The sequence below is a fragment of the Eutrigla gurnardus genome (assembly GCF_963514095.1).
Source record: "Eutrigla gurnardus genome assembly, chromosome: 20".
NCBI lineage: Eukaryota > Metazoa > Chordata > Actinopteri > Perciformes > Triglidae > Eutrigla > Eutrigla gurnardus.
Window position 1 is genome coordinate 15609844 of NC_139931.1, and position 11500 is coordinate 15621343.

Below are 11500 nucleotides of genomic sequence, written 5' to 3' on the forward strand. Positions count from 1 at the left end.
GCCACATACTTTATAGAAAAGCCTTTTTTAAAAAAAAAAAAAAAAAAGCTTCTCTTACATTAACAAGGTCACACTGTTTGAATTAGACACAAGTAAGAAGAGAGAAAATAAATGAGTCAGTGTACTTATCTAAGCTCTCTCTCCAGAGATTCAGTACTTAATTAGAAAAGAGTCTGCTCCTATGCAAATATGGACTGAACACACACACGCAGTCGCTTGGATCACAGGGAGATCCGATAAGGCCTCAGGCAGTGTAAGAAGGGGGAATCTCAGCTTTACCAAAAACTACACGTGAGCAACATATCTATTAATTCACCCTTTAGGTACAGCACTGCTCATAAACACATACACTAAGTTAGATGGTGGTCGCCATCTCGCCACAGGAGTACCGGGAACTGTCATGAGCCATCTACTGTAGATATTAGAATAAGGTGAAGTACCTTTTACCACCCTACTTGAAAAAAAATATGAACTAAGCCTTTCAGTTATTATATTAAAATCATACCCTTATTGATTAGCTTACTTTTGCTAGCGGCTGAACAGGCGTTTCTGTTTCAAAAAGCTGGAAAAGAAAGGAGATGGAATCGATCTGTAAAGTGTTGAGGAAACGGGGGGAAATCAACTAGGATCCGGGATTGGAACTAATAAAGGATTAGGAGGCTTTCAAGTGAGGTTTGGATTTTCAAGACTTTCAGGCATCACAAGGCAGCACTGATGCAGCTCTTCCTCTATTCAGTGGTGGTCAAGTGGACAGGGAATGGAAATCAATACCCTAAGCACTAATCAGCGATGAGGGAACCATTAATCAGGGGAGGGGTGGAAGTGTTGAAGCAACTGGCTAAAAGCTCCATTTTCCTTTAAAGTGCAAACCCTAAAGAGGGACAACAGGATGTCTGTATCAGGGCGACTCAAATACGGTGAGTTCTTGCTGAGGCAAAATCATTTTACTGCTATTCCGCTGCGAGTAGAGCGATCACTAGATTCCAAACGTGTCAGGAAAAGACCCGGCTTGTGCTTCTCTGTGTGAAGTCAGCGCTGCGGTGCGGTAGGTGCACGTTGTAGGGCTGCTCGAGTTTGCTGTGGAGACACAGGAAGTTGCTGGGTGTTGGAAGACAGATCAAACAGGATGTGAAAACAGCTACGCTGTGGCACTAACGTAAGCGTGTACGTATGCAGATACAAGGACACACTTATGTTGGGACAGACTAGACACCTTTACCACAGACTAAGCTCCATTTGAGTCTGGCCTTCAAAAATATAAATAAATACAATGCCGGCTTTCTCAAGGAAAAGACTCTTCTTTGGTGAATATCTCACACAGCTGGTCAATGTTAAATACTGTAATGTATATAATACAATATTTAGACATTTTAAGTAGAGAATAGCTGAACCGGAAACTGATATTGACCCGATGAGCAGAAAAATAGTCAGTCACTATTAGCATTTTGCAGCAACCCCCTTATTGTTTTTGCAATGTCCCTGACTTACTGTGAATTATTTTTTTTTTTCACTGTAACAATGAATTACATGTTCTCTTTTGCCTACTATAATAGCCATTGAGCGCCTTAATGTTCCGCAAAGGCCTCGGCTCTATTGGTAATCTATTGGAAAGCCCTCATTCAATTCCTCGGGTGACTTTAAATTGGAATTTTATGGCATACTACTTCATTAGTGGCTGCAATATAAGTTTGACAGAGCTGTACGACTCGACCAGAGCTCAAATAAAAAATGATCTGAAACTGAAGACAGCAGTTTCAAGAAGTAGCGAGATGGGAGGGCACATCTTCGATGGTGCTGCATGGGCACAGTTCAAAGATCTGTTGATAGGAGCTAATCCTGTCAGCTAGCAGAGCTGTTAATCTTTATTTATTTAAGGAGGAAATGAGAGTGTACAGCGCTCAGGGCAATGCCCACTCTTCTGTAGCCACCGCATGCCTGCTGCTTTGCCTCTAGATCTGCATTTTGACACAGAATATGACTCGGCAAGCCATTTAAAAAAACAGGTGATTTGATCATAAAACTGGTCAAACAACAATGCGTGATAGGACCAGTTACCACTTACTGTAGAAGTGGCTGGTTGATCTGTATTCAATTTATGTTCATGTGATATGTGAATCTATGTATTTGTGCCAAGAGACCGCTGTAATAAACAATGATTTACATGAATGCGACATACTCTATTGTAATACTACTGCAACAGGTCATGTAAACAAGGTTCTCATACGTACAAAACTAGACCTTTCTTTATTTCTTTACACACACGTACGTTGAATGACATGCTGTAACCACTTGGCTAACAAGGCTCTCCTTGAAACTAGTTTACAAGTGCTGCGTTCAGAAGGAAGAGCTTCAACTAGTGATCAAACTATTGCTTGAGGATCTGGTCTGTGACACAGTCCTCAAGCAAGGCACTGAACCTCAATCTACCTGCTGCTTAGGATGGGTTAAATGAGGTTAAACGTCATGCATGTACCTGCGTGAATATGACGATTGTCATAAAGTTTAACTCAAGTTTAGGAAGTCATCTCCAGTATCTCAAGTAGTGATGTTAAAAAAGTATGCGTGTGTAGAACGCACCGTTCAATGTCAACTTCTGAATGTTATACAAGTTCGAACACGGAGTAAGAGAGGCATGAAACGCTACGATTCTTACAGTATGCAGTTATATTTAGCGAAAGACATTCCGCTCACCAGCGGCAATTTCCCCTTTTTTGTCTATGCATGATGGGAGACCACATTGTGAAACTGCTCTAGTCTGCATGATGCAAATTTGTCATGGTCCCACTTTCTGCACATTAACGCAGGAAGACATTTTGACATAAAAGCCCAGCTTTAGTGCATTCAAATTTTTATATTTTTGTATCCATTAATCTAAGACTTAAAAAAAATCCAGCTCTGGGTTCTGATTAAGCGAATACAGTTACTAGAAATAGCTCTGTGGGCTAATTACTGATACAAAATGAGCAAAACCAACATGCAGAATACACACACATCTAATTACACATTTTATGAAACATGAAATGGTTCTGACTCCGCGAGGGGTTGGACTCTATGTTAAAACGTGACATTTTGCTTCACTACTCGTGAACTGGCAAATTATAAAGAACGCTTGTATGACTCAAGGCTGCAAATTAGAGGGGAGCCTGGTCTGGTCCACCAGCTGTGTGAGTCACGGTGACACAATGCTCGCTAACTGGTCGACAGTTGTGAAACCTGATTACTACATACTCTGATGGAATTGGACAATACGGCCTCCCTTTCATCCAACGGATACCATTTACTGTGTTGTCACAAAATAGTATTATGAATGAAAGCGGGACGATCTAAAGGTGATGGTCAACGAGCGGGGAAAAAAACAAACACAAAAATCCGACTGATCATAGTCGACCAAAACAAAAGTCAGCAAGCAAAACCAAACCAAATCAACTCTGGCAAATATTCTCCAGTGTGACTTAGCATCATCACAAAGACCTCTTTATAGGATATAAGGGAAACTCATATGACATTTAATATCATTTGCATCTTTCATACTTAATGCCAGACGAACCGGCATGTCCCATTTGTAATCACTCCACATCACGGATACTTTTTACAACGAGTGATAAAAGTCAGCACGCACAGTCGGGGCGTTTCACTCGTCAGGCACATCAGGATTTCATGTCCCTAAATCAACCTTCTGATCCCCTCGGTGGCAGATAAATGCTTACATAAAAAGGTGTTTTATGAAAGCTATTCAAACGAGGAGGAAAATTGCAGCGTGGCATTAAGCCAGAGCTGCCTAATCTTTGGATTTCGGCACGGTGAGTTTTGGTTGAGTCACTCTATCTGTAACCAACTGTACTGCTTGTGCCGATGATTCTTACTAAAGGCGTGGCCTAGAAGGCGACAGCACCAAACCACACTGGCATCCTTTCAGCCATGTATGCTGAATGCAATGATGTCTACAATTCCCAAAAGCCCTATAAAGATGAGCGTCCCGTAGTAGTGTGTAGTGAAAGGTAGCGACATTGTGAATAAAAGCAGTAGTGAACAGATCTTCCTCTATGCCGAATCGGGGGCTGGAGATGGCAACACAGCCGCTGTCGCCCAGTGATACTGAAAATGGTGAGAAGTTGAAGGATGCTACATTCAAGCAAAAGCCTTAACACGAGCCTGCTCCCTCATGAGAGGGGCCCTTTGTCCTAAGAGCAGAGCTGTTTAGTATTAGCATCAGCAGCCAGATAGCACCGCTGATGGAAGCAAAGGAGCCACCACAAACACACGCACCACCTCAGGGAAGTTTTCTTTTTAGAAGCACTTCTTCAAGCGCTTGTGGGGAGCAAAAAGCAGCACGCACACACACCACAATCTGCAAAAGTTTGAAATAAATGGAGCACTCTCATTAGGCTGTTTGTTATTGCTAATCTGTTTCGGTGGCTACGCGAGGAGGAATTTAGTTTAGTATTATTCATGTTGAAACGGTGGCTATGTAGCTAATGTCCAACCGGTCTAAAAGGCAGAGTGCAAAGAGCAAAGGGAGATAGTGAGCAAGAGAGACCAACCTGATGTTGCTTTACTAAATACTTCTCTGAGGCAACTAATAAAAAAAAAAAAGGCCTCAAACAATGTGTATGATCAATACTAAATATTTTCATACATACAATTGAGGAGATGTACGTACGCAGCAATTTCCTTTATCAAAAATCTAGAAATGTGGGCATAAGTTTATCAAATCCTGCCCACGTTCAACTACAAGTGGGTCAACAGGGCTCCAGAGTGCGACCATTTTGGTCGCATATGCGACCAAAATTTTTATGAGTGCGACTGAAAAAATTGTAGGTCGCACAGGTGCACCTAACGCTGCTCGGGTGAAAAAAAAAATCATAAGCGCAGCATCTCTTTATGTTCTCCTGACGGTATCGTGGTCTAAACCAATAAGAGACAGAGCTCGGGCGGGTCCTTGCCTCTGATTGGCTGTGGTCCTTTTCACACTGCTGTAAATTGTGTCAGTTCGAAAATGCGAGCGAGCAGAGCAGGTACTCTGAGCGCTTCGACAATGAGCGCTTCGATTTTCTTTGAAAATGAAGAGAGTCAGAAAGCCTCGCCCCGAGACTAATTAAAAAGCCCAAAAATATGCCTTCAGACAGGACTGGTTGAAGCAATTTCCCTGGCTGATGTACGATGAAGAAATGGACTCAATGCACTGCATTTATTGTCGGGAGTGCGGTCAGCATTTGGCCGGTAATAGTGCGTTTGTGGAGGAGTCAACAACATTTCGCATCGAGACATTGAAAAAGCGCAATATGTCCAAAAAGCATAGGCCTACTACATGACGTGATAAGTGTGTTAATAAAGTGGCCCCTCATCCAGCTGCATTTCAGCGTCAGGCTGTATCAATCACGTCCGCTGAGGAATCTGAAATGATTATAAAATTCAACGTCGCATACAATATTGCAAAGGAGGAGTTGCCGTTCACTAAATTTAAGCCCGAAATTATTCTGATGAAAAAAATGCCGACACTAAAGAACAAGACAGCTGCGGAGGTTGGAAACGCCACGTACACGTCATTCATGATTGACGGCGACACAGACGTCTCTACGAAGGAGTGCGTTATTGTCTACTGCCGCATTTTGCATAAAGGGGGCCGTTAGGCGCACCAGTGCTACCAATGCAAAAAGTTAGTCTGGAGCCCTGGTCAACGCGAAGCACGTCATGAACGTTGAAGGAATTTTTCGCACACAGAAATCGAGGCTCGCGTGGGAGAGAACACTCGTTCCCTCCGCGTAACTCCAACAGTGACAGTGCATCCATCATGCAGCTGCAGGCCTATCTATTTGCATCATGAGTAGGACTCATGATGAGGCTATGGATCGAGTGTGTGAAGGCTGGTTTCCATTCATCACATTTACACAATCCACATGTGCAGGAGGTGAAGACGTGCAGAGTGTGTGAAACTGGCATCAGCTGTTCACAGATTGTGTGTATACAGTACATTGTATCTGTCTGTATGAAGTGGAGCTATAAGTAATGTGTGAAAGGAAGTGAATTAAATGGGTGGGACGTATAATATAATTACATTTCTACATTCTGGCTTCAGTTCACCACCTCAGCATCTGTGTCGCCAATTTCCCCGTCTCCACAATGTGCATTCAGAGATTCTGCATATTTTCCCGTCAAGATTGTTTTTATAGATCACAACTTTTCTGTTTTCAGGCCCTGTTTTGGGAGTACACAATGGACCATTTTAAACTTACCATTTTGTGCTTAAATCGGTATGAAACACTCTGATATTCTGGTGGGACATAAGAAGTAGTTTGAGTATAACTGCTGGATCTATTACATAAAAAACATTGCAGAAAGAGCGCCAAAATGACTTTAAACTGCAGCTTTATACTTGTAGACCATGTAGAAGAAGGTGTAGCTTAGTGTACGAGTATATTTAAGTGAACGTCAGGAGCTTGTTTCATCCCGTTTCTCATAAGTTAACCCGGGGGAGAAAGACTCGGTCTTGAGACTAATGTAGGAGTACTATGAGGAGAACCACAAATAGGATAATAAAAGATGAAAGAAGCGGAGAAGGGGGGGGGTTGTTATCTGACAAACATCAGGCCAATTCATTCCGTCTCAAAAAGTGAACCGGTCCTATGGGCAAAGCATCCAACAATTGATTCAGATGAAATGTGCACGGTGCTTGAGGCAACAGTCACACAGACTTTTCTTCCCCATTTCAGATCTAGTCTCCGTCCAGAAATAACCTGCGAAGCCCTTTTCTGTAGCTTCTACGGTTGTGCACTTACGTTACACTCTCGCTGGGTCAAATATGCAAGGCCACGATACATAAATATTTAGCCCTTGTGTGTGAAGCACTGGTCTAATGTACACATAAAGGCATTAACTGTGTATGTTAATATAGTATGTCAGGTGGTGTTGGCTACATGATATACTCTGTTCAGATTTGAGAACAAAAGATATGGCTTGGTCTGTAATTAATAAATTAATGACATCACATTAAACAGGGTAGTTGAAGTGCTTCTTTTTTTAACCATTTCTGTAAAATGGCCGTACTTTCCAGGGGACTTCTGTAAAGGAGATAAAAAACGCCAGAAAAAGCATCTTGCAAGGGAGGAAACAAATCAAGAATTCAGAGAATTGACGCGCATGGCATAAAGGGAACTGAGAAGTACAATTCAGGAGTTGGACAGTTAGAAAAACAATAAGCAGAACATTAAACCAGTACGTCACAACATAATAGATACAGTTTAATGTTAATTACCCAGGCACCAATAGGCACATCTCAACTCTAACGGTGTCAGTTACAGGGAAGATTCTGTGGTATTTTCCCATTAACATTTGACTGGAGCTCTGCCATCTGGCTGGAGCTTTCCCAGTAGCTGTTGAAATTAGAGGAAAAGTACAGTGCTTTCTCTTCTCCTATGTAAATTTAATAAGAACGCCGATTTAGCTCAGTGTTTCCTGAGCTGACTCTCCTTCTCTCTCTCTCTCTCTCTCTCTCTCTCTCTCAGCCCCCCTGGTGAGATAAGAAATCTTTTCAAGCTCCCCAATCAAATCTCTTATTCAGCAAAAAAAAAAAAAAAAAACAGCACTCATCCCAGATAGAACAGTCGAGACAGCCGACTTTTATATTTCTCGCTCACAAACACCCATACGCACACGCACACAGTCTATTATATGATAGAATAAAATCAAGGATCACATGAAAACGAGTGTTGCACGCTAGAGAATCATTGGCACAGGAGCGGACTCATCTCACTTGGACTGAAAAACAGAGGGCCCTTCACAGTTAAGATCAAGACTCTGTGGGAGGAATACAACAGCAAAACTATTTTGAGGGTGTTTATGTAGCGGCCCCTGTTGATCCCTTAGTACTACAGTTGTTTGAGGCTATCCGGAGCAACAAGAAAACACAATTAATATCACGGTGATAAAAAGATAAGTTGCATCGCAACAGGTTTCCACCGACCGGCACGTCCGGCAACGATGACATTGCCCGTAAAAACTACTTATTGTTATGATCAGAGCAAGATGACAGGTTGCACGAAGCTGTGTGGTCCCTTTACAAATGTATCTTTTACAAAAGGGGCTATTCACCCTGTTGTCAGCCAAAAGCCTACGAGCAGTTTCTAAGAACCATCTTAACCGTAGGCGGCCCTTTTTATAGTAAAACAAGGACGGACCGTTAAGCCAGAGGGGGAGAACGGGAATTCTTAAAGTCATGCAATATCAACCTTTAACTATTTATCCGAGCGTTTACCAAAACACATTTTCACAGACGATACAAAAGGTTTATCTAATTTTTCCCAACTGCCACCTCTTCATCCTGCTCGTTGTCACGGTGACTCTAAACACAGGGATTATGATGATTGCATTTGAATCCAAAGTGAATCATTGTGTAGGGAAATTGCAGAATGTACTTTCTAATATCTTGGGCTATCTCATCAAGGTCAGAGTGACAAATGTTTTTTCAGGCAACCAGAGAGCATGAGGCTTTAAAATAAGCTTCTAATGCCTGAGGATCTGGACGAGCCTGGGGTTTCACAGAGAGCACTTTAGATGCTTCATAATGGAACAAAAGGCCGGCGCCTTTTGCCTCTTTAATCACTGGCCCTTTTTGCAGTGTAACACTAGCATTGCTCTTTTAGCATACTTTACTATCACACAATGGGCCACAGCTTCTAGACCTAAAATTGTCTTGTTCTGTCGCCACATGTAATTACCATGTGCACCATCACATGACGCAGTGGTGTTTGGGATTTTAAGCAACAGCCCGAGTCTCTTCTCTCTGTTTTTTATTTTAAATGTAGGTTTAAGTTTGATGGGTACTTCTGGCAAGGGTATGAACATTTAAAACAGAGATGAAAAATAACATCACATTGTAAGATACAGGCTCATTATTTCGGTGAAGATATTAACTTATTGTGTTTAATGAAAACGACTACCTGAAACCAACAATGAAACTCTTGATGGCACTTTCGTTTTCCACAGGAAAGACACAGCATGATTAATTACACGTGGATTAAAGTTACAGCAAGAAAAGATCTTCCAGGGTTTCATAATTATGAGTAATGCGGACAAGTCCTAACATTAGACGATTGAATAGCTTTTTCCTTACCTTGAGGACTTCTCCGCGCTTGAAACTGAGCTCATCGTCAGCAGTAGCTCTGAAATCGTATTTGGCAATGGCCTCCATGATTGTTGCTGCGTGCTGGAAAACCGCTTGGCTGTTGTCCTGTTTCGGTGGCTGAATAAAAAATAAAAACACTTATCCAGTCGTCTGTGGCCAGATGCTTTCCTCCGAGTCTCTCCTCCCGTCTATGACCCGCTCCTTTACGGCTTAGACCTCACATAAAGGTCACAGTAAGGTACCTGCAGACAAGAAACAGCGTGACACACAGTCAGGCTTTAAATCAAGTGAAGAGTTAGCAACAACTGTAGAGGGGAGGGTGAGGTCGATAGCCAGGCATATGAAGGTCCTCCTTTAGAAATGTAATTAAGACGTTCAAAAGCTACAGAACAGAGGTCAAGTGAATAATTGGTTTTGGCACAGATAGTTCATTTCACAAGCCACTGTTTTCAGCGGAACTGGAGCAAATCATATCTGATCTACTCTCCACTTTTGGCAGACCTCTACTTAAAAATATAAATAGAAGTGCGAACATAATGTCTCCTTTATGTTCATTTCAAATGACTTCTCGTTACACATGTAAAACGTTTTTATAAGTATCTCCTTGTAATGACAACACTGTTATTTTGCAATGTAAACATCACACACTTTGAGGTCTCACAATATTCAAAATATAGCATCCTATTGCTGCTCATCTGGGGGTGAAGGCCTACATTTCCCTGCTGCAGTTAATGGGCCACGTCCAATTCACTGCATAATCAATGGCCATTGGTACAGGCTGGCCCGAGCAGAGATAAGTCAGTAGCCTACTTAAGCAGAGCTGACAGTGATACACAGGCTAAACCTACACTTGCTGGGCTAAATGGATAAAGCTACGTTATCTCATTAAAGCTGTTTGCTAACATGCCTACATACAGCTCTAATGGGTTCACACTAATGTGTCGAATAGCGCTATTCAATCAAATACAGCAAGATACATGACAACCACAACAAAAGAGCAACAAACTTGTGGCGTTGATAGTGTTTTGTTTTTCTAAACCAATCCATGGTGTCTCGTCGCGGATATAGCTTAGCTACACAGAGTAGATACAAGACGCCTTTTCTAGGAAAGTCAATGGACGTTATCGTTAACTTTAAGTTCTAGAAATGTGACTGCAGCCATTGTTTATAGAGCAATACAACTGTCAACAACTCAACCCCCCACGGTCACACCAGTGACAGTAGTAACGTCGGGTGAGGCAAAGTAACAGAAAAGGGAGGCTGGCGCCCTGTAGTACCTCGGCACGGACTCACAACCTTCGCATGATTGTTTACTGTCAAAACCTGTCAGGTTCCAGCATGTAGTCGGGTACCATGTTGAGCATCACGCCGCGTTTTTAATCGAATGCCTCGATTCCGTTCCAGCAAGCAGCCTGCGCCCAGTCTTGTAGAACGCTAGAGCTAGCATGCCGGCTAACGGTCGGATAACAATAACTGCGATGCAGCGCGATCGCCAAACTTAACCCCCGTTAATGTATCGCACCGGGCACATTAACGGTGGCATTACTCGGAACAAGCTGCCCGCCTCAAAACAAACAAGTGCTGTTTTAGTAAAGCCAGAGGCCTACAAGCTAGCTTCACGTTGGCAAACGTGAAAAGGAAGAAAACACCTTTTTTTCTCTCCTCTTCTTCTTCATAGCGCGAGCTGTTGTTGCTAGCTCGGTGGCACAGTTAGCGCAGCTAACGTTAACTCAACTTGACTAGCCTGCGTCGCGAAAGGAAACACAACTTTTATGGAGAAAGAGTGAAAGCACAAGGGGGCGAACTCACCACTCGAGATGTTCCGTGTCGACGCAGCCACCGTAACAAACAGAAAAACCCCTATCGTGTAATTACCCACTCCCTGCTTCCTCTCGATGGGCAACAAACGATGTGTGTCTGATGTCGCTCACAGCCCGTCCTAGGAGCCCGTAGCTGCTAGCATAAGGTTTTATTTCCGCTTCCTTCCTTCCGCCGTGCTGCTGCTGCTGCTGCTGCTGGGAGGGTCCGCCTGCTGTTGTGACTGGAGCTCCTCCCTGTCAGTCTGCTCCTCTTGTCCGCCAAACCCACCACATCACTGCTGGGCCTACAACTGCTTTTACTTATCCCATATCATTACTTTAAGTAGCCTCATGTTATATAATATATAATACTGTATGTATGTATGTATGTATGTATGTATGTATGTATGTATGTATGTATCTATCTATCTATCTATCTATCTATCTATCTATCTATCTATCTATCTATCTATCTATCTATCTATCTATCTATCTAATGATGATAATGAAATGAAAGGGTCAGACCACATAAAACAATTATTATAATAATCATAATATTGAATCGGGGTGAAATCAGGAG

The 11500-nt window shown here is 42.5% G+C and overlaps 1 protein-coding gene across 1 annotated transcript in view; it reads right to left on the reverse strand.

The window, feature by feature from the left end:
• The window catches only part of grb2b (growth factor receptor-bound protein 2b), a 28068-nt gene extending 16974 nt beyond the window's left edge, over positions 1 to 11094 (reverse strand). Inside the window, exons 1-2 of the mRNA XM_084036864.1 lie at positions 10931 to 11094; positions 9110 to 9363 (exon numbers count right to left, since the gene is read on the reverse strand). Of these exons, the coding sequence (XP_083892990.1) occupies positions 9110 to 9187 (78 nt within the window). The 5' untranslated portion in view covers positions 9188 to 9363; positions 10931 to 11094. The remainder of the gene's footprint in view (positions 1 to 9109; positions 9364 to 10930) is intronic.
• Positions 11095 to 11500: the final 406 nt, after the last annotated feature.